General features: G+C 41.4%; 1 protein-coding gene and 1 pseudogene across 2 annotated transcripts; one reads left to right on the plus strand and one right to left on the minus strand.

Annotated features, from left to right (window-relative positions):
• The first annotated feature begins 1163 nt into the window (after positions 1–1163).
• Positions 1164–12176, plus strand: LOC143890354 (uncharacterized). The gene is made up of 2 exons (XM_077395000.1): positions 1164–1451; positions 12162–12176. The coding sequence occupies exons 1-2, from the start codon at positions 1164–1166 to the stop codon at positions 12174–12176; spliced, it is 303 nt and encodes a 100-aa protein (XP_077251115.1).
• Positions 12177–14114: 1938 nt separating this feature from the next.
• LOC143856845 (cytochrome P450 709B2-like) lies at positions 14115–18471 on the minus strand (annotated as a pseudogene). Its single transcript, XR_013238418.1, has 5 exons — positions 18069–18471; positions 16835–17062; positions 15980–16229; positions 15229–15603; positions 14115–14712 (listed from the first exon to the last, which is right to left on the minus strand). The product of XR_013238418.1 is annotated as a cytochrome P450 709B2-like (transcript).
• Between the last annotated feature and the right edge of the window lie 3214 nt (positions 18472–21685).

A 21685-nucleotide genomic window follows, 5' to 3' on the forward strand; every position in this document is an offset into this window, starting at 1 on the left:
GTGCACAAGACCACGTGTCTGATCTCAGAGAAACATTTCAGGTCCTAAAGAAGCACAACATGAAACTCAACCCCACCAAGTGCACTTTTGGTGTCAGTTCGGGGAAGTTCTTAGGATTTATGGTGAGCCAGCGAGGGATAGAAGCAAACCCAGAAAAGATCAGAGCCGTGATGGAGCTTATCGCCCCAAAAACCATCAGAGAAGTTCAGCGGCTCACGGGAATGATAGCGGTGTTGGGTCGCTTCATTTCCAAATCGGCGGAGAGATGCCTGCCTTTTTTCAGTGCGGTTAAGGGCCTCAAAACTGCGCCCTGGACGGAAGAATGCCAGATTGCCTTCGACGAGCTGAAAAGGTATCTGTCCTCCCCGCCATTATTAACAAAGCCGGAGCCAGGTGAGGAGTTATTTCTATATCTCTCCGTTAGCTCCACGGCACTGGCAGCTGTCCTCGTCCGCGAAGAGCACCGCCAGCAAAAACCAATCTATTATGTCAGCAAGGTTCTTCACGACGCAGAAACAAGGTACCAGCGGGTCGAGAAATTGGCTTACGCGCTGGTAATGGCTGCAAGAAAATTAAGACCGTACTTTCAAGCTCACACTGTAAAGGTCTTGACTGACCAGCCGCTTCGGCAAGTACTCCATCGACCAGATATCTCCGGACGACTTGTGAAATGGGCCGTAGAGCTGAGCGAGTTCGACATCCAGTACGCTCCAAGGCCAGCCATCAAGGCCCAAGTACTGGCAGATTTCGTAGCAGAGTGCACCATCCCCCAGCAGGTCGTCGACCCCGAAGCGGTACTACTCCCAGTTGCAGAGAAAGCGGTTCCTGACGAATGCATAGCAGAAACTCAGACAGAAATCTTGCAACCGCCGGCAGAGCAGGACTCCATGACCAGCACACCAACTTGGGAAGTATATGTCGACGGTTCTTCAAATAAAAACGGCTGTGGAGCAGGCCTCATCCTCACTGGGCCTGAGGGGTTCACTGCGGATTATGCTCTGAGATTCGGATTCCGTGCGTCCAACAATGAGGTAGAATATGAAGCCCTCCTTGCCGGAATGAACCTAGCAATTCAGACCGGCGCCTGGAAATTAAAAGCATACTGCGACTCACAGCTGGTAGCAAATCAGATCCAAGGGGTCTTCGAAGCACGAGATGAGCGTATGGTTAAGTATCTTGCCAAGGTTCATCAACTCTCCAGCCGGTTTGCCAGTTTCGAGGTCATCAGAGTACCACGAACAGAAAATGCCAAAGCAGATGTACTGTCGAAGCTGGCTGCTTCTGGATACACCACTCTTGGAAGCATACGTATGGAATTCCTACAAAGATCTAGCATCGAAAGAGAAGCCGCAGATATAATGCAGGTGGAGAACGAGCCGTGCTGGATGGATGAGATCATTCATTACTTACGGGACGCGAAACTTCCCGAAGATAAGAAGGAAGCCCGTAAGGTGATACAGAGAGCCGCCCGATTCTCCCTCAGCAGTGACATTTTGTATAAAAGGTCCTACACTCTCCCGTACCTGAAGTGTCTGGGACCAAGTAACGCCGCGTACGCATTGCAAGAGACTCATGAAGGAATCTGTGGAGAACATCTGGGGGGCAAAGCCCTGGCGATCAAGGTACTCCTCAGAGGATTGTATTGGCCCACCATACGACAAGACGCGCTGAATCTGGTTAAAAAGTGCGAGAGGTGCCAGAAATTCTCCCCCACCATCCACCAGCCTGCTGTGGCGATGGCCCCAATTATCAGTCCACTCCCTTTTGCAGTATGGGGGATGGACATTCTGGGTCCTTTTCCACCGGCTTCTGGAAAGCGCATATTCGTGGTAGTGGCGATCGACTACTTCACCAAGTGGGTGGAGGCAGAACCTCTAGCCCAGATCACTGAGCAGAATATACAGAATTTCTTCTGGAAGGCAGTGGTCTGCAGATTTGGGATTCCCCGTGCCTTAATCACAGATAACGGCAAACAGTTCGACTGCCGGAACTTTCGGAAGTTCTGCTATGACCTAAAGATTGAACAGAGATTCACTCCGGTTGCTCACCCCCAGACCAATGGGCAAACGGAAGTAACTAATAGGATCTTGCTTCAAGGGATAAAGAAGAGGCTGGATGAAAAAGCTGGCCGATGGGCAGATGAGCTCTACCATGTTCTGTGGGCTTACCGCACCACTCCTCGCACGACGACTGGTGAATCACCATTCAACCTCTCTTTTGGAACCGAAGCCGTGATACCTGTTGATATAGGCACCCCATCTCCCAGAGTCATCAGTTTCCATGAGCAACTGAACAGCGACGGACTCCGCGCCAATCTCGACTTACTAGAAGAAATCCGGGAGGAATCTCGAATCCGGGTCGCCGCTTATAAGCAGAAGGTGTCGAATTATCACGACTCCAAAATTCGCCCCAGAGAATTCAGGACAGGGGATCTGGTCCTGAGAAAGGCGGCCGTCTCCCAGCCGACGAAAGTAGGGAAACTTTCCCCAACTTGGGAGGGACCCTATCGAGTGAAGGAAGTTATCCGGCCAGGAAGCTATAAGCTAGAGACACTGGAGGAGCACCTATTACCCCACGCATGGAACTCCAAAAACCTCAGGAAATATTATCAGTAGTCGAATTATCCGGCGTGAAAAGGTGATCTTGTAAATTTGTATATTTGTTGTTATGAATAAATAATCTTCTTGCAAATTCAGTGTCACTTTTATATCTGAAAACCCAGTTCTTAAACTGGGTACGCACTGGAAACCCAGTTCTTAAACTCGGGTACGCACTGGAAACCCAGTTCACAAAACTTGGGTACACACTGGAAACCCAGTTCTTAAACTCGGGTACGCACTGGAAATCCAGTTCTTAAACTCGGGTACGCACTGGAAACCCAGTTCACAAAACTTGGGTACGCACTGGAAACCCAGTTCTTAAACTCGGGTACGCACTGGAAACCCAGTTCTTAAACTCGGGTACGCACTGGAAACCCAGTTCACAAAACTTGGGTACGCACTGGAAACCCAGTTCACAAAACTTGGGTACGCACTGGAAACCCAGTTCTTAAACTCGGGTACGCACTGGAAACCCAGTTCACAAAACTTGGGTACGCACTGGAAACCCAGTTCACAAAACTTGGGTACTCACTGGAAACCCTGTTCACAAAACTTGGGTACTTGGTCACAATTCGACTACCAACAGCCTCATTCCCAGGTTATCAAAATTAAAAAGACAAAGTCAAGCAAATCACTCGGTTAAGAAGTATCAGAGACAGACAAATGTGATTTCATTGATCAGAATATGTGGGGCCTCGAGGGCCATTACAAAATTCACTTTAAAAATGCTGGTAAGAGCTGTAGGGTCTCAAGGACCATTACAAAAAGAGGTCAAAACAAAACAAAAAAAAAAAAAAATTCTAAGCATCTGGAAGAGAGGTGATGTCAGCAGGAGCATCAGCAGGAGTATCTGGCTCCTCATCAGTAATCTTCGGCCTGGCAGGGAGAGTCATGTTCTGCATCAATAAGTTTGGATTGCAGGCCTGGAGCTCCTGGAGGCAGTCGTAGTATCCAAGACTATAAGCCTCGCTCGACAGGCTGAAAAGTTCAGCCTCCTTTGCCTCTGTGGCCTCTTTCACTGCCTTCTCCTGCCTTTCAGTAGCTCTTCCTCTTTGAGCCTCCATGGCTTCAGCAGCCTTGGCCAGTTTCCTCTTCTCTACGGCCAGATCCTCTTTCAACAACCTCCTCTCCTCCTCTATTCGCCCGATGCTCGTTTGAAGCTCCTGCACCTCAGCGGCCAACTTTCCGTTCACCTCTTCAGATGCAGTAATGGCTTGGGAGAACTTCTTACTCTTCTCCTTGAGGTCATTATAGTAGAGCAAGATCTGAAGAAAGAAACAGGCATCAGTATGGTGAAAGGAAGAAATGGGCAAAAAGTTAGCAAATCGAAGCACCACTTCCTTACCTGGTAAGCTGAGGATAACACAGCCTCCTCTCCTGTGGCTGGCGGCTCGTAAAGGATCTGTTGCTTGTCCTTCCGCAGCAAACACTTGCTCATGAGCTCTGCTGCTACTCGGCTCTCGCCTAGGGCAGTGTCATCCTTCAAAACGGCCCAATTGGGTCGAAAGACATGCTCACTAAGCCCCGTAGGAGGACGAGCCCCAGAACCGGTTCCGGTAGAAGCACCACCGGATTTAGAAGAGCCACCGCCCTGAGCAAAGGGGCCTATTAGCTTCACCGTAGTCTTGGGCCTCTGGGATGGGGGTGGAGTGCCCTGTGACGGGGCCGGACTCCCCAGTACAGTCGCCTTTCTCTTCTGGCGCTCCTGTTGTGCCTGTGCAGCACCCTCCTGTGCCCGTGGCTGGGCTCCTTGTCTTATCTTCTCGACGGTCGATTGTTTCTTCATTTCTGCCAGTCAAGCAAGCAGTCAGAAGCAAGCATATAAAAAATAAACAGATTGCAGACAAGTCTAGCTACATACGTTCTGGAGTCGCGGCACTCACGCCCAGCCCGACCAGAATCGCCTCTTCAGAAAACTCCTTACAACGGATGAGGCCCGATTGCTCGATCTCCTTCCGCATCAAGGCGAATGTTATCCTGTCCTCACCTTCGAGGAGCGGCTTTCGACTCAGTTTTGAGGTATCTGGAGTGTCCCACACTAGAGGGACGGACCAGGGCTCACTGGCCTCCTGATCCACAACATAGAAGAATCTATTCTTCCACGAGTGAATCGACGAAGGAATGCCAGTGATTATCTTCCGTTCAGGGCGCTGGCTAATGTAGATCCAGCCCCCTTCTTTATGCTTCTTCAGGTGTGCACAAGCACGGAACAGTGACAAGGTCACGCTCCTCTCTAACCGACCGTGGACGAGGTATAAAAACCCAACTAATAATCTCCATGAGTTCGGAGCTACCTGGGCCGGGGCTAGTCCGTAGTATCGTAGCACCGCTGAGAAAAAGGGGTGCAACGGAAATCGGAGTCCTGCCCTCAGTGACTCCTCATAAATACAGAGGTCCTGGCTCTCGTTGCAGGCTCTGTCTCCCTCTATAGCTGCCCTCAGTTCAAATCTCGGGGGCACACAGTATTTATCCCTGATATCTCCCAGCATAGACCTGGTGAGGTAGTTCTCCTCGACTAGAGCTCGCAAGTTGTATTTTGGATCGGCATCCATCCGCGCTCTAGCGATCACCTCCACCGCCCGGCCAGGAAGGAATGTTGTGGACGCTTCAGCAACGTCGCTCTCAACACTCCCTCCTGCTCGCGGGAGACTGCCAGTCAAGGGTGGAGTGGCATTCAGATCTAAGAACACTTCATCCCTATCCCCTCCGTCGTCACTATCTACAAGGTCTATCCTATCAGACGCCCTAGTCACTACAGGCTCCTGAGGCATCCTAAACTCCGAACTACTGCTAGTGGAGGACCCCGTACCGGACTCGGAATTGGAAGTACTACCAGACATAGTAAAAGGAAGGGCTGAGAGGAATACCGGTGAGTGGAGCTCGTAAAGATCTTGGAACGCGACTGCGAGCTACGGGCTGCGAACTGCGATCTGTGGACTGCGAGCTGCGAACTGAGAAGTGAAAACTCCCAGAGCAAGAAGAGGAAAAAGATGAAAAGTAAAAAGTAAAAACTGAAGGGGGGTAAACCTCCTTATATAGTTTTTAAGAGGCGGTGGGGCAATAAATGCGATGCACGCATCTCGAGGTCATCCGGATTGCGCCACGTGTCCCCTATTTATGACGGACACATTCTCCCACCATCAATACGATCAAGCACGCGCGTAAACATTCACGTCCCAAGAATGGATCTCCGCACTCCGCACTCCGCACTCCGTATTCAGTCCGGAAAAAACCGTACTGGATATAACGCGTTCTCACAAAACGACAAAAATCAGTTCGGTCCGCACCGAACTGGCCGCAAGACGACAAAACTCAGTCCGGAAAAAACCGTACTGGATATAACGCGTTCTCACAAAACGACAAAAATCAGTCCGGTCCGCACCGAACTGGCCGCAAGACGACAAAACTCAGTCCGAAAAAACCCGTACTGGATATAACGCGTTCTCACAAAACGACAAAAATCAGTCCGGTCCGCACCGAACTGGTCGCAAGACGACAAAACTCAGTCCGGAAAAAACCGTACTGGATATAACGCGTTCTCACAAAACGACAAAAATCAGTCCGGTCCGAACCGAACTGGCCGCAAGACGACAAAAAACAGTCCGGTTGAATCCATACTCCGAACTGCGGATTGCTATCTCCGTACTGCGACCTCCGGACTGGATACGGCGCACTCTGAAAAGCGTCAAGAGCCAGTCCGGTTGAATCCGTACTCCGAACTGCGGACTGCGATCTCCGAACTACGGACTGCTATCTCCGTACTGCGACCTCCGGACTGGATACGGCGCATTCTGAAAAGTGTCAAGAGCCAGTCCGGTTGAAGCCGTACTCCGAACTGCGGACTGCTATCTCCGTACTGCGGACTGCGGACTGGATACGGCGCACTCTGAAAAGCGTCAAGAGCCAGTCCGGTTGAATCCGTGCTCCGAACTGCGGACTGCGATCTCCGAACGGCGGACTGCGATCTCCGTACTGCGATCTCCGGACTGGATACGGCGCATTCTGAAAAGCGTCAAGAGCCAGTCCGGTTGAAGCCGTACTCCGAACTGCGGACTGCTATCTCCGTACTGCGGACTGCGGACTGGATACGGCGCATTCTGAAAAGCGTCAAGAGCCAGTCCGGTTGAAGCCGTACTCCGAACTGCGGACTGCGATCTCCGAGCTGCGAGCTCCGGACTGCGAACTCCAGGCTCTCCATTTCACCTCCGAACAGCATCCGCCCATCCAGAAAAACAACCGACTACACTTTCCCAAGTCCCTCCATGACTTGGAAAACTGGGGGGCAACTGATGGGGTGTGAAAACACCAGCCTCTCACAGGCTGCCACCTGTCCCAGAGTAGGTGAGATCCAGCCTCTCACAGGCTGCCACCTGTCCCAGAGTAGGTGAGATCCAGCCTCTCACGGGCTGCCACCTGTCCCAGAGTAGGTGAGATCCAGCCTCTCACAGACCACCACCTGTCCTGGACACCTGTCCAGGACACCTCAACAGATCTTCCCTATAAATAGGGGACTAAAGCTCAGACTAATGGGTAATGCGAAAATCCCTTCTCTCCCTAAAACTCTTAGACATCTCCCCTTCACTCCTGCTCATACTGACTTGAGTGTCGAAGGGCCTGTCCGGAGTAAAATCCGGTCTGGTCTTCTGACCTCGTTTGCCTTGTGCAGGACTAAGCACTCACCACAGGACTCATACTCAACCTCCCTCGTCACTCGCTCTCAGTTCTTACGCCACTGCTGTACCTGTTACCGATTTTAGGTCTAACACGTGTATACATTTATTTTCTTTAAATAAAGAACATAGACTTTCAAACAAAAAAGGGATTTGCTAGCCTCCTTTGCAGAAATCACCTACGCGCCCGTCCTTTGCATGTGATGAGAGCTTTCAAACAAACAGGATTTGCTAGCCTCCTGTTTGCATTCTGCATGCATTGACAGCTTTGTTTGCATTCTGCGCACATTGGTGCTTATCAAAAGTCGTTCACATTCTTCTTTTGTATTCGTGACATCCCAAATTTGGCTTCACGTCATTGTAAAAAAAAGTCATTTCCATCTGTGTAAGAGCATTAGAGTCAAAGGAAGAAGTGATGTTTCCCTCTTCTTCTCAATCGCCTGAAAATCTGAAATATAGAAACCTTAGACCTTGGCACAAAGCCCCACAAAAAGATGTAGCCCGCCTTTCTACAATTCTACTATCATGGCAGGGGACTTCTCATGGGTTAGAGACATAGCTTTATGTCTCATGGGATGATCCTATGCAGCTAATTTTTTGGGCACACCCAATCCATGTCAGGGCCTATGAAATGACTGCTTAGGATCACCCAAAAAATGTAGGCTCCCACTGTTTTTATGGCCGACGGACTAGATAACTTCTCTAGTCGGCCGACTAGAAACACTTTCCTCTTATCATATACATGTAACGTATTAATTTCAAAGATAAACCCATGTCACAAATGCCAATTATCAATTTTAATTCTCTAAGCAAACATGAGATTTCAATGCATAATTGATGCTTTAAAGCGATGCTTATCTTAGTTATAAGTTGTAGGCTATGGAATAGATTGCACAAAACCTATTTTGATGGAAAATGGTATCTTCACTCCTTCCTTTGACAATGACACAACAGAATTTATTAATCACTTTTTTAATTGGTTATTTGTAATTTTGGAGGAATTGTAATTGTAAGGCCTTATGTGGGCAATCATTGATCTTCGATAAACCGTCTAGGTTGATTAATTAGAATAAGTATGAAATTACTAGAGTTACCAATTGACCAAAGTGATCAAAAAGAGGTATGAGGTAGGTCTTATCATATTAAGACATGGATCTTTATTATAAAACTAAATTATCTACATCAGGGTTAGTAGTAAATTAAATTAATTAAACTAATTAGAGTTCTATTGTGGGTGGAACTCTAACAGGTACTTCTATAAATGAAGGGATTGGTCTCTCTTACCATCTAACTCACTAAAAGGAGATCTATACCTTTCAGTTTCTGATCACAACCTTTAATAGCTATTATTAAAACATAGAATGTTGATATCAATTTCCTAAATTCATTTAGGCCACATTTGGATAGCCACAAGGTTTAGATTTGGATTTCTCACATTTGCAGTTGAGAATTGGAACTGGATCAGATCCTTGGATTTCCAAATCAACTACAATAGTGAAAAAAAAAAAATTTGATTTTCAAATCTATTCTGCAAAACTCAAATATCACTACCCAAAAAGAAAACAGTAATAATAGGCAACTGATATTGGCACTACCAGGTTTTAATAATTGCACAAACTCAGCTTGTCTTTTATTTTCTAACAGTCTTAAAAGATCTCTTTGAGACCTTTAATAAACTCTGACAGCTTTTTAAGGGGAGTGATAAATCGACCCCGTTAAAGTCTACCCACAATTCAAGTACAAGGGGGGTGAAAAAATCATCTCCCTTTAAGATATAAGGGGGTCGGTTTATCACTGCCCCTTTTTAAATATTAAAAGACAAGAGATTAAGTGTAATTATCATATTAAATGGTAGTGTCAATATCAGTAGCCTAAAACCATAAGGCCGCTGGTATTAAATGAGTCTGTGTGCAGTGGGCCCATGCAAGGAATTGACACGTGTGGACCCACCAAAATTTCGATTGCCAGAGCCAACTGTACGCATTCAATTTAGGACGTCAAATCCGTCATTCCGTACCATCGGCACTGCCACGTCACTTTCCTAATGTTTAATCCCAATATGGGGCCCACCTTATAACGTTCCTCCTCCACATGTTTCGGCAGCTTACACGTGCTCAAATCTAGACCGTTGAAATGTACGTACAGAAATCGTACGGATGAAAATCGTTATCTATAAGTCGGCACATGCACATGCGGCTGTTATCAGTAGGGCGAGTCTCTTCTTTTCTCGGCATTTTATCGTATCGAGAAATTATAATCTCGAGAAACGATAACTTATTTTTCTTCTAGGTATAAAGTGACTTAATAGCTAATCATGGTTTTAAATTTCGATTTAAGTTTCGGTAAAATTTTGGTCTTGGCCGAAACCGAAATTCCGGCCGAAATCCTGTATAAAGTCCCTAAATTTTGATTTTTTGGGCTGAAATTCTTTGAAGAATTAAAAAGGGCATTTTTTAAATTTCGGCAATCATGGTTTTAAATTTCGATTTCAGTTTTAGTAAAATATTGGTCTTGGCCAGAACCGAAATTTCGGCCGAAATCATATATAAAGTCCCGAAATTTCGACCTAAATTCTGTAAAGAGATAAAAAGGGCATGTTTTCCAAATTTCGGCCAAAATTCTCGAAATTTCGACCGAAAAGAAAAGAACTTTCACAGGGCATTGATAAATAGACCCGATAGAGGGCAGTGCTTAGAGAGAGAGAGAGAGAGAGAGATAGAGATACTCGGGTCGATTTAAGATATTAGGGGATCGATTTACCACTTGCCCTTTTTGTAAGGTGAAACTAAAAGTAATGTTGGAAAATAAATATTCCATGGAAAATAAAATTCTAAGCTCTAAGTAGATTTGTGATTTGCCTTGAAAACAAGTTTTAAATTTAGGTAAATAAAATGAGTTAACCAAAAGCTTCAAAATTTATTCTCCATTGAAAAAATTTCAAATAAGATTATATACAATATGATTCCTATGCATTCAGCAAATGCATTTGCTTGCTTTTGACACGTTCAACATCTAAACTATTCATTTGTTGGGCCGATATTCGAATTACTGTCTATTCATAGTGGGACCTATATAAGGGTGTCAATTTTGGCTCGGGCTCGGGCTCGGAAGCTCGCTCGAGCTCGAATCCTTAACAAGCCGAGCCGAGCCGAGCCGAGCCCGATTTAGGCCAGGCTCGGCTCGTTAAGGCTAGTTAAGAATTTAATATATTTAAATATATATATAATATATTAATATATACATTAAAAGGGTTGTCCAGAGAGTGAAGGGGGGGGGGGCAAAATATGTCACTTCATTTTTGGAACCCCATTTGTTACTAGGACCACCCCCCATAGTGTAAAAAAAGTAGTCAAATTACACTAGTAGGGCTGTCCAGGGAAGATGAGGGGTGTGAACTCAATATAACTCGAGCTCGGTAAGGCTCGCAAGCCGCTCGCGAGCCTGAGCCTGGTTCAAGCCCGAGCTGAGCTTTTGAGCTTAACGAGCCGAGCCGAGCCTGGCCACGGCTTAACTCATTTACACCCGCAGACCTATATGAGTGCCACTTGTAGGAGACCAAAACTACATCAAAGGTCATGTACTATTTGAGCCGCGTCCACTAGAAGACAAAGGAAGGAAGCTCAAATCCCCATAAAGCAATAAATAAATCTTGAAAATGACCAAATCATCGGAGTGGTTTTTATTTTCCACATGGGATCTTGTTTCCAAAGTGTTTTCCTTCTTCCTTTTTATGCATGGAAAACGAGAAAAAAGAAAAAAAATGTGTTTGGCAAACATGACTAGCAAAGCTCAATTCCCCAGATCCCATCAAAGTAGTGTGGAAGAATCAGACTTCTGCATGGGTTTTTTTAAACATGGTGGAGTTGCAAATACCCACTTGAAATGTCCAAGATAAATTTTCCCTGCATCCAAATACCCACCTGATAGAAGTGGCCTAACACAACATCCTGACCCTTTTGTGAAGCCAATATTACTTGAGGCTTCATTTCTTTCTATGTAAAATGAGCCGTAAAACAAATTACTCTAATTTCCAAGGGGAACAAATGGCGCGAGATATGTTTTATGTCCATTGTATGTCTGAAAGAAAGGGAGCATGAAAGAAAAGAGAATTTGTGTGGCTATTAACAAAAGGGTTTGTAGTCACTTAGTCTTTCCATTAGCAACTGTGTACTCATTTCAATGAGGAACCCTATCTTGTGAAGGCAAAAATCATCAAGATTAGACGCATTAGGGAGGGTGATGGGATTTGTATTAGTGAAATACAAGAAGATAAGGATTTTGAAGATTGTAATGAAATGTTTCTTTGAAATATGGGGCACCCTAATAAAACTGTCTTTGAATAAAAGCTGCATTATTTTTCACTGCCATCTTTTCCTGACCTCCACACCAAAGTCTCATCCCTAAAGACAAAATAATTGACAAGAAAGACCAACAAATTTGTCTTTAATGGCATTACAATTTATGGTAAGAAGTCATGTTCAAGGTCGTTAGTATCTTTCAAATGGATTCTAGTGACTTTCACCCCCAAGAGGATTTCAAATGTTTTGGAAATTCACCTTCAACAGATTTGACACATTTTAGCTTATTAAGAACTTATGTGGATGACTGATCGATACCCAAAAATGTGTAACACCTTAATTAGAGGCTGTTTGGTTGCAGGAATTTGTTTTTTATAATCTTTTAATGGAAAGTGAATTTTCCAATGTTTGGTAAACTCATTTTCTATGGAATTTATTTCTCCAAAATAATAAATTATGCTTGTTTTACAAGGAAAGTTACAAAGCTACTGAACCCTCTAAATTTATTCTCAATGGAATATTTTCTCTGTTGGAAGTATTATTTTGCATAATTTTGTTTTCTCTATAGTATATTCTGCTTATTTTCTCTACAGTTTCTTGACAATTAGACGCCCATATCACAGGTTTTCCTTTCCATTTGCCACGTCATTTCCTTTTCTTTTCCCATTCGGGTAACACAATTGAATTCTGATTGTATTAACAGTGCCATCTTCAAGGCAAATGTTAGTCATTTATCCATAGTCCATACTATTTTGTTGGATAAGTTGGGGTTAATTGGTAACACATTGTATCATTATAAATTGATTTATCAACTATATATCATTAATTTATAGATAATATATTAATGGTTAATATTAAAAGTTAGTAAATATATTTATATTTTTTATTAATATTTTATCGTATTAGAGTTGTAACAGTATATATCGGGATATATCGGCTATATATCAGCAACCTTTACAAGAAGAAACACAATAATAGAAGGTTTTAAGCATTTTAATCCATCAATTAACTAAACTTGTCTGGTTGAAATGCTGATTTTGTCTCCACCTCCTTCCATAATTACATGTCCCCATTGGTTCGTAGTGGGGTATGATGGTCACCTTTCATCACACATTACATCATTTGCTTCATTTTAAGGGAAATTAAGCCCTAAAACAGCATTTACTTTTGACATCTAAGAGATTCCTTATAAAGAAATGTGGTCCTCTACACAAATGATTGTGGCTAAGTGGGTGTCACTCTATTAGAACTTGCTAATAAATTTAACATAAAAGATAATGTGGTCTAATCAATAAACTAACAGAAAACATCAATAGAAGTAGATTATTTTATTGAGAAAAACTACTTGCTCCCTTGATAAGAAGAAGACCATAGGGATTTTTTTTATGTGTATACATGTTTGATAAGAAAACCACACTTATATTCCTTCCATTATCTTATCCTCTCTAAACAATTTTAGATTGCTTAAAATGAACTTGATGTGCCCCTTGTTTGAATTGAGGCTGATATCTCTCATTTGGATGGTGATTCCTAATGAGAAAAACCATTATATATTGGCACCCGATGTATCTAACTTTGGTAATCTAAGTCTTTTAAAAAATAAAGTATCATGGGCACTTTAAACTCAAACAGTAAGTTACTAAATTTGAATCCCAAAAACATCGATGCACTAAAAATTTTCTATCTTTTTGTTGTCCATTGTCTATATGTTAATACCGGTCTCAACACATTCAAAATACAATCTAAATTTTCTTGATGTTGTATGTATGAGAACCATTTTCCTGCTAGTTGACTTGTCTGAAGGATGAACCAAGGCCATTACAGGTAGAAATACAAACACATGGCAATGGATTGGTATTTAGCTGTATGTCTTTAATTGACCGAATATAATAATAAGCATGAGTAAACCAATATTTTATAGAATAGAACAGAACAGTAGCAAAGAAATAATAAATATGTATGAGAACTCAAATATATCCAACATTGGCATCTCTTAAATGATCTATAGTTACACTTCAAGATGATAGTGCACAGCATTAAGAAGAGATTGAGCAATGTCCAACTTTCTGTAGGACCCTTTCAGAACTAAACAAGTGTGAGATGTCAATCCAATACATAAACATGGGTTCATTGTAAACATTAGAAGGGATGAAACATGCCTATAATATGACAAATAACCTGAGTAGCCTTGGCTTGGCTGGATTGAGCTATCTAGGGAAAAATGCCAATCTTGAAAGCCATTATTACATATTTTTGTCTATCCATTGTTATAAATTTTCATAAATAAGGTTGCAAAAATGTAATTCCTTCCATTGGGGAAGTTTTATACTTTTTTAAAAACCACAGATTGCTTTAGGAACTATAAATACCATGTCCTAAAATCCACAACATATTTCTTCACATGGAGCTAAAGGGTTATCTGTCCTTAGAGTTTTCATCCAAGGAAAAGTTATTGGAATGATACTGCGAAATGGTTCATTGTAGAGCAGACCACATTTCAGTTCCATTAGAGTTTTTCATCCAAGGAAAAGTTATTGGAATGATACTGCGAAATGGTTCATTATAGAGCAGCCCACATTTCAGCTCCATTCAGGTTATCCCATGAGCCAAGAACATAAACTCAAAGGCTGACATATCCCAAACAACTGGTAAAACCCTTCAGATAACTAATAACATGAAGAAAATGAAGAAGGTGAAGAGTTTGTTCCTGTTTTATACACACAATAGACTTAGATTAATAGGAACGCCAACCTCTGGCTGAAGAGCGATATTATCTGTTGGTGCGTGCTTATACTGTGGGGAGAGGTTGAAGGAGAACCTCTGAAGGATCATGGCTAGCACCAACTTTGCTTCTAACATTGCAAAATTCTGTCCAATGCAGATTCTTGGACTCATGGAGAATGGCATTAGAGCATTTGGGTGTTTTGTTGCTCTTGAGATCTCATCTTTGAATCTCAATGGCTTGAATTCATTTGCATCTTCGCCCCAATATTTCTTATTGCTATGACTCATTTGTGGTGAAATTGATATGCAAGTGTCCTTCGGAATCATCAAGCTTCCCCATGTTACATCTTTGGAAGCCTTTCTGATCATCCAAATCGACAGACCATAGAGCCTCAGGGCTTCCATAATAACCATGTTCACCTACAAAATTTGTCAATGCTGTTCTTAATGTAAACTAAACAGAACAACTGTAATTCTATAATTTTTTAAGTATATTCATATTGGTTTCCATCCCTTTGTTATTAATGAAGAATCAAGAGAGGTTTTGTAATTCTTTTGTATGGGTATGCAAACAACCAATTACTCCAAAAGCTTTATCTGCTAGAGTTGGTGTTATTTGGCCATTTATACTTCAACACTCCCCCTCACATGTGGCCCCTCTTTTTTTGGGTTGACCATACATGTGGTACATGTGGCCCCTCTTTTGGGTTGGCCTTACACATGAATTTTTTTTATATAATATCAAGGAGTTGTTGGGTTTTGAACCCAAGACCTGCCGTGAGGCAGAGTAGCTCTTATATCACATGAAACAACCAATTACCCCAAAAGATTAAGCTGTTAGAGTTTGTGTTATTTAGTCATTTATACTTCAACAGGGTATCATTAGTTTTTGCTTTGTGTATTTTAGAAAATAGAAGAAATCTGAAGTGATCTGACCAATTTTAACTTGCTGAGCTTATTTGCATCTGGGATTTCTATCCCATATTCCATCAACACTTCTTCTCTGAGTCTCTCTTGCCATTCCTGGTATAAGTTTAACAAAAGATAGTCCAAGTTAGTAAAGTAGCTACGGTATCATGCCCTGCAAAGAAGAATGTCTTGCACTCCTCAGTGATTTCCTTCATGTTCAGCTTTGCTCCCACTTGCTGCCTATCAGATTCAGTTGCTGATGTTCCCATCATCAACCCAAGTAGATCATTCCCATAGTTTTGATCCTTGGAATTCAACCTACTTTCTATTACGCACATAACTGTATTCCTTATTCTTTTATCAAGTTTCCATATATGAAGGTTCCATCTAGTTGGCAGATACCTGCAATTAAAAAATGTCTCTGATATTATCATGTAAAATTCTTCTTGTGAAACAGCCAGTTACTCCAAAAGCTTAAGCTTGGAGAAGATGTTATTTAATCTTTTATACTTCAACACTCCTCCTCATGTGTGGCTCCTCTTTTTAGGGTTGGCCTACATGTGGCACATGCAGCCCCTCCTTTGGATTTGCCATTACATGTGGATTTTTAATATCAAGGTTTTGAACTCGGTACCTTTTCTCTTATACCATGTGAAACAACCAGTTACTCAAAAAGCTTAAGCTATTGGAGAAGGCGTTATTTAATCTTATATACTTTTAACACTTCTGAAGTATGAAATTGAAATCCTTAAAAAGAGTGAGGGAGTGAGGTAATTACTGGCTACCAGGGATGTTGATGTCATTAAGAGAAGCTGAGGTCAATTGTTGAAGCTCCTTTTGCACCTCTAAGATTTCCCTCCCTTCACTGAAACTACCACCAAGGCAATATGGGAGATTATGTCTACAGTTAGCTCATGAAATTCTTTTTTCATCTCTATTTCTTTATATTGACCCTTGTCTTGAATCACCAGTTCTTGCCACCGATCTAGCGTCGATGATGTGCATGCTGCAATTCTCTTGGTCATCACCTTTCAAATCCAAAGCCATGGAGGAGAAGCTTAGAAGTTCATTATTGTTGTACAAGTATTTAATAGTCATAAGAAAGACAGATAAAAATGATTAAAATGGTGTAGAAAGACAGGTAAAAAGAACAAACAAAATTGGTAACTATCTGCTCTTCAGCTTAAGATCTTAATAAACTGTACAAGCATTCTAGTAAGGCCATCAAAAACTGGTGCCTATCTGATATTGTTAAACTACCAATTACCCCAAAAGGTTAAGCCGTTGGAGATGGCGTTATTTAATCTTTTACACTTTAACACTCCCCCTCACGCGTGGCCCCTCTCTTTAGGGTTGGGCCTACATGTGGCACAGGTGACCCCTTTTTTTGGGTTCGCCATTACATGTGGATTTTTAATATCAAGGAGGTTTGAACTCGGGACCTTTTGCTCTGATACCATGTTAAACTACCAATTACTCCAAAAGTTTAAGCCGTTGGAGATGGCGTTATTTAATCTTTTATACTTTAACAGATATTGAGGTTAACATCTTAATGAAATATACGAGTGTTTTAATAGTCATGAGAAAAGATTTTAGAGGGGAGCATTCAAAAAAGAAAAAAAAAGCATCTGACCTTGATTTTGTCTATGTTGAAAGCAGGGTTGACAGCCCTCCTATGCTTAACCCATTCAGATCCCTCAACCAGGACCAAATGATCAATCCCTTCCCCAACATGGCTAATACGGAAGGCCCTGCCTTGGGTTTGGTGAAAACACCAAACTTGTTAGACAGTACTTCTTTGGCTAGCTCAGGTTCAGTTATGCAGATCCTTGGTTTTGTGCCAAAAAAAATATAAAAAGTTCTCTTCTGTGGGGCAAACTAAACTACAATCAATCACTAGAAAAGCATGAGAAAACTGAAAGAATGATCATATTCAGTTATGTAATGAGACACAAATCCTCTGAAAATTAGCACAAACATATGGGCACCATGACTCTATAGCACCCAAGTGGTGCAAATCATTTCACATACATTACTCACAAAATCCATGCAGAAACAATATTTGAATGTGCTATATTGAGTGCTACATTTAATTGCTCTAAACTTTCCATTTGATTGGGGTTGTGGCCTGTAGGGCGCTAGTGGCACTTTTTAACCCACTTTGCACTTCAAATATCCTTTCAAAACAAATTTCCATAAATAGGATTTGCTTTGGATCTGTTATGGCCCCAAAATCACACCAATCATTCAACAGCTGTTCACATTCAACACCCAAAAAAAATCACAACATTGGATGTTACAATTGGATGTTTAGCATGATTTTTTAGCCCTAGAAGATCAAAACAAGGTCTATCAAATGAACAGTTTGGATCAATCAAAAGTACGACCGACTACGCCTTAACAGGTGTCCCATTATAGAACAATAAGGTGATATCTTTATAAGGAAATAAAACATCATATTTGTTTAACCTATTTAAATTTTATTATATTATGAGTTATAACTATATTATTATGTAAAAAAGTAATATTTGATATTTGATTAAAATATTTTGGTGAATCAACGAATCTTTCTTTTTTTAAGTTTTCCTTAATATGACACTTGATGCCCGTATCAAATTTTGGCACTCCTACACATACTGATGCAACACATACATACATATATACATACACACATACATACATAAGGCTAACAAAGATTCAAAGACAACATACACTTGAGATGTTTCTTGATTTTCATTTAGAGGAGGAACTCACTAGATTGGTTCTATCATTTAAAAAAGACTGTTGAAAACCACCATTCCTTTCTTTGGTGTGAAACCCACACCATTTCTACTGAAACAAAATAAAAGAACAAATGAGGAGAGAACAGAGAGTGACCATATTGTGAGGACCATTTCTTGTAGTGAGGTAAGATCCTGGGTATGATGTAATGACAGTGATTATCCATCAGCATCTCCCTTGCATTCTTCTTCAACCTCTTGATTTCCTCTAGAGAACCTGATATGAATGAGTTTTTGGGTCCTCTTCATCCTTGCTTTGCAAATGATTTTGTTATGACATAAGGCCTCCATAAAAGAACTCTGAAGAGTTTCCAAAGCCATGAGATGAGTAGCACTACCAAAACCACCTTAACTATGCCAAGATAACCCATCCCTCCATAGATAGAGAGGTCTACAATTGTTTGATGGGTGGTATGAAATATTGCTAGTATTTATAGGCAGTATTTCATGTTTGTCTCTCTACATAAGGATAGTGGTGATGTAAATATATGCATTGAATGGTACAAATTTTTGGCCCACACATAAAGAGAGATGGAGAGCACCATTACTAAGTTCCCAGACAAATTTATTTCTGTGGCAAAAAAAAGTAATAAGTTTCAAGAAAATCGGTTGTGCATGCAGGCAAAAAAAACACAGTGGGACCCACATTATTGGGTGATCTAAACCATTCATTTGTTGGGAAAATAATATGTTTCTAGAAGATTGGTCGTGCTTGCAGCCCAAAAAAATAATGGGACCCACATTATTGCGTGATCTAAACCGGTCATTTATTGGGAAGATAGTGTGTGCCTCCAAGAACTTCTCTATTAGATGTTCCTAATTCTCCAATCTGTGAAGATTTCAATGAGTAACCCATTTTAAACCTTTACAAATTTTAGGTTTAGGATAATCCTATAGAGAATTAGTAACTATTTTAGGAGCACATGGCCTATCTAAGTCCGGGCCAAAGAAATGAACCATTAGGCCTCAATATATTTTAAGATTTGCTAGGGAATTTTGCATTAAGGCATTTCGCGGCTGACTTTTGCACGAGGGAACATCCACACATACTCACTCTTCAGTAGATTTTGACTTATTCAATTAATTCATGTGAGGTGGTTGTCCCCTCATGCAAAAGTAAGGCACGAAATGCCTTTCCCACTACAAGAAATTAGATTTTCACCTAAGGACTTTTACCAGTGGACCTTCTTCATACCACCTCTAAATGCTCATGTATACTGGCAATTTGAAGAGAAGGATTGAAATAGGGTGTTTTTTAGTAAGAATGGAATTAAATTAGGAGGGTTGGGACAACCCAAGTGTGTAAAGAAAAGTTATGAGAATATTTGGGTGGATCGTAAATGAGGATGGTTGTTGTGAGTCATGATCATGGTGATGTTATCACATGTGTTTATTTGGAGGTTTGATGGTGAGTTTCATGATGTTTTCAGTGGCTGTTCATGTCAAAATTAGTGTAATTGGGAAAAGATGGATTGGGTTCAAATAGTGAAAGGGGAAAGGAGGGAGGTGTGAGGTTGGTGCAATTGCTTATTTGGGTCTCTTGGTGGTACTCGCGGGGTCTCTTGGTGGGCTTTGGTATTGTTTATGGGTTACTTGAGGTAGACTTTGGTGGGAAATGCATGTGATGAAAGTAACTCAAATCCCTTTGAATTTACTGTTTGAAAGCTACCTCAAACCTTTTAATTCATTCAGGGCAACAAATGGGCCTGGTCCTAATCAAGGTTTAAAATTTCGGTTTTGGTAACCGTTTCGGACCCCACCAAAAACCGAAATTTCGGATTTCGCCGAAATTTGGTAATTTGGTTCCAAATTCCAGACCCAAATTTCAGTAACACTTTTTTATTTTAATAAATAATGTCATTAAACCGAAATTTCGGACTGAAATTACCGAAAAAGGGCGAAAAAAGGAATTTCGGAAAATTTTCGGTCCCCACCGGTAACCGAAATTTCGGATTTCGGTCGAAATTTTAAACCATGGTCCTAATAAGTCTAAGGTGTGTTAAAAAAACCATGTTTACCATTTCTATGCAGTAGTTGTTAACTCATTTGTGTGATTGTATACACGTTTAAAGATATTGTGTGTGGTTGATTTTTTCAATATTTAAATGATTTTTTTCAAAAGTACACTGGAGCCCATTATTATTATTATTCAAATAAGTATACTGGAGCCCACTTCACGGGATGATCCAAACTGTTCATTTTTTGGCCCACAATGTTAATAGCCTATATCCTGTAGATAATTTCTATAGGATGATCCTAATCCTCCGATCTACAGAGGGAACACACATTATAGAACCCCTGCAGATCGGAGTGTTCAGATCATCCTATGAAAATCATCTAGAGTATAGAAACTTATTTATGTTGTGGGACAACAAAAAACGGTTTGGATCATCCTATGAACTGGGCCCCATTGGACCTTTTGAAAAATACTGGTCTTCACGCACGCACATCATATAAAAGCTCATAATTGAACATTAGGGATTTGCTAGGGATCATCACAGCAAGGCATTTCGCGGCACCTCACATGAATTAAATAAATAAGAGAAAATCTGCAGCCAACCGCGAAATGCCTTTCTGCTATGGTCCCTAGCAAATCCCTAAATTAATAGCTAAAAATAGAGACAAGGGTTTATGACCTATAAATGAGAGGGGTGAAACTCTATACCCTTGTGAGTGAAAACTGAAAAACAATCTTAGTCTTTGTGATAGAGAAGTTCATGTGAGAAATTAGATGATGAGTATAATTATATGGTGAGAAATTATATGTAAGTGGGCGTACAAACACGTAATAGTGGTACGATGGAAGAACCACCCTAGATATTTGATCCAACAGCAGCTTCTCAAACTGTTTGTACGCCCACTTACCGTATAAAATCTCTTTCTATCTAGAGTACTTCCAACCTGCATTTTCTCTTCCCCGACAAAGAACAACTCACTTTATGAGTAGTGGTTCAACTCGTGTCGATTTTTGGAAATTTGGGTTGACCATTTAGGATAAAATTGGGTCGGGTTCCGGTAATTGATTCCAATTCATTTTTTAGCAAAAGCTCAACCAAACACAACCCAAGTTGCACCCCTATTTACGTGGGGCGTGAGTGTGACTCTATTGCAATATAGTCCTACCTTAATTGATCTGGGACAAAATGACTGGTCTCTTAAGTCACTAGATAGCCAGTTTCCGAGAAAAGGATCAGTGGTCCTAAGGGTGGGTTCTTTCTCTCCCAATCTGAAATATCAACATGATAGACCTTGACTAGTCTTTTACACTAGAAGGGGTTGTCCCAAGCTAAAAAAAAAACCAAAAAAGCTATTTAGTTTACACTTGAAGGGTTTGTCCCAAGTAAAAAAAAGAGGAGAATATATCATTTGCCATTTTTGTGCTTCAAACTAGACTACTAAAGTACTGCCTAAAGGGAACCACTCACATTTAATGAAATAAAATGCATATACTTGAACATTAGGATAGTGTGGTTGGTGTATTTTTCCAAAACAAGGTCTCTTAAATGGACTGCCCGTATTTGGATGTTAGGATTGCTGATTGGCGTATTTCAGGGCATATAAGAAATCTAAAACAAGGCCTGTTAGATGGACCACAATTTCACTTATGGACTTCAGGGTCTTACACGTGAATGAAGCGTACGTCAATCAAAAGAGAGAGAGAGAGAGAGAGAGAGAGAGAGAGAGAGAGAGAGAGAGAGGGCTCT

Source organism: Tasmannia lanceolata, unplaced genomic scaffold, assembly GCF_043159265.1.
Source record: "Tasmannia lanceolata isolate RefF3 unplaced genomic scaffold, GAP_Taslan_0.1 ptg000002l, whole genome shotgun sequence".
NCBI classification, from domain to species: domain Eukaryota; kingdom Viridiplantae; phylum Streptophyta; class Magnoliopsida; order Canellales; family Winteraceae; genus Tasmannia; species Tasmannia lanceolata.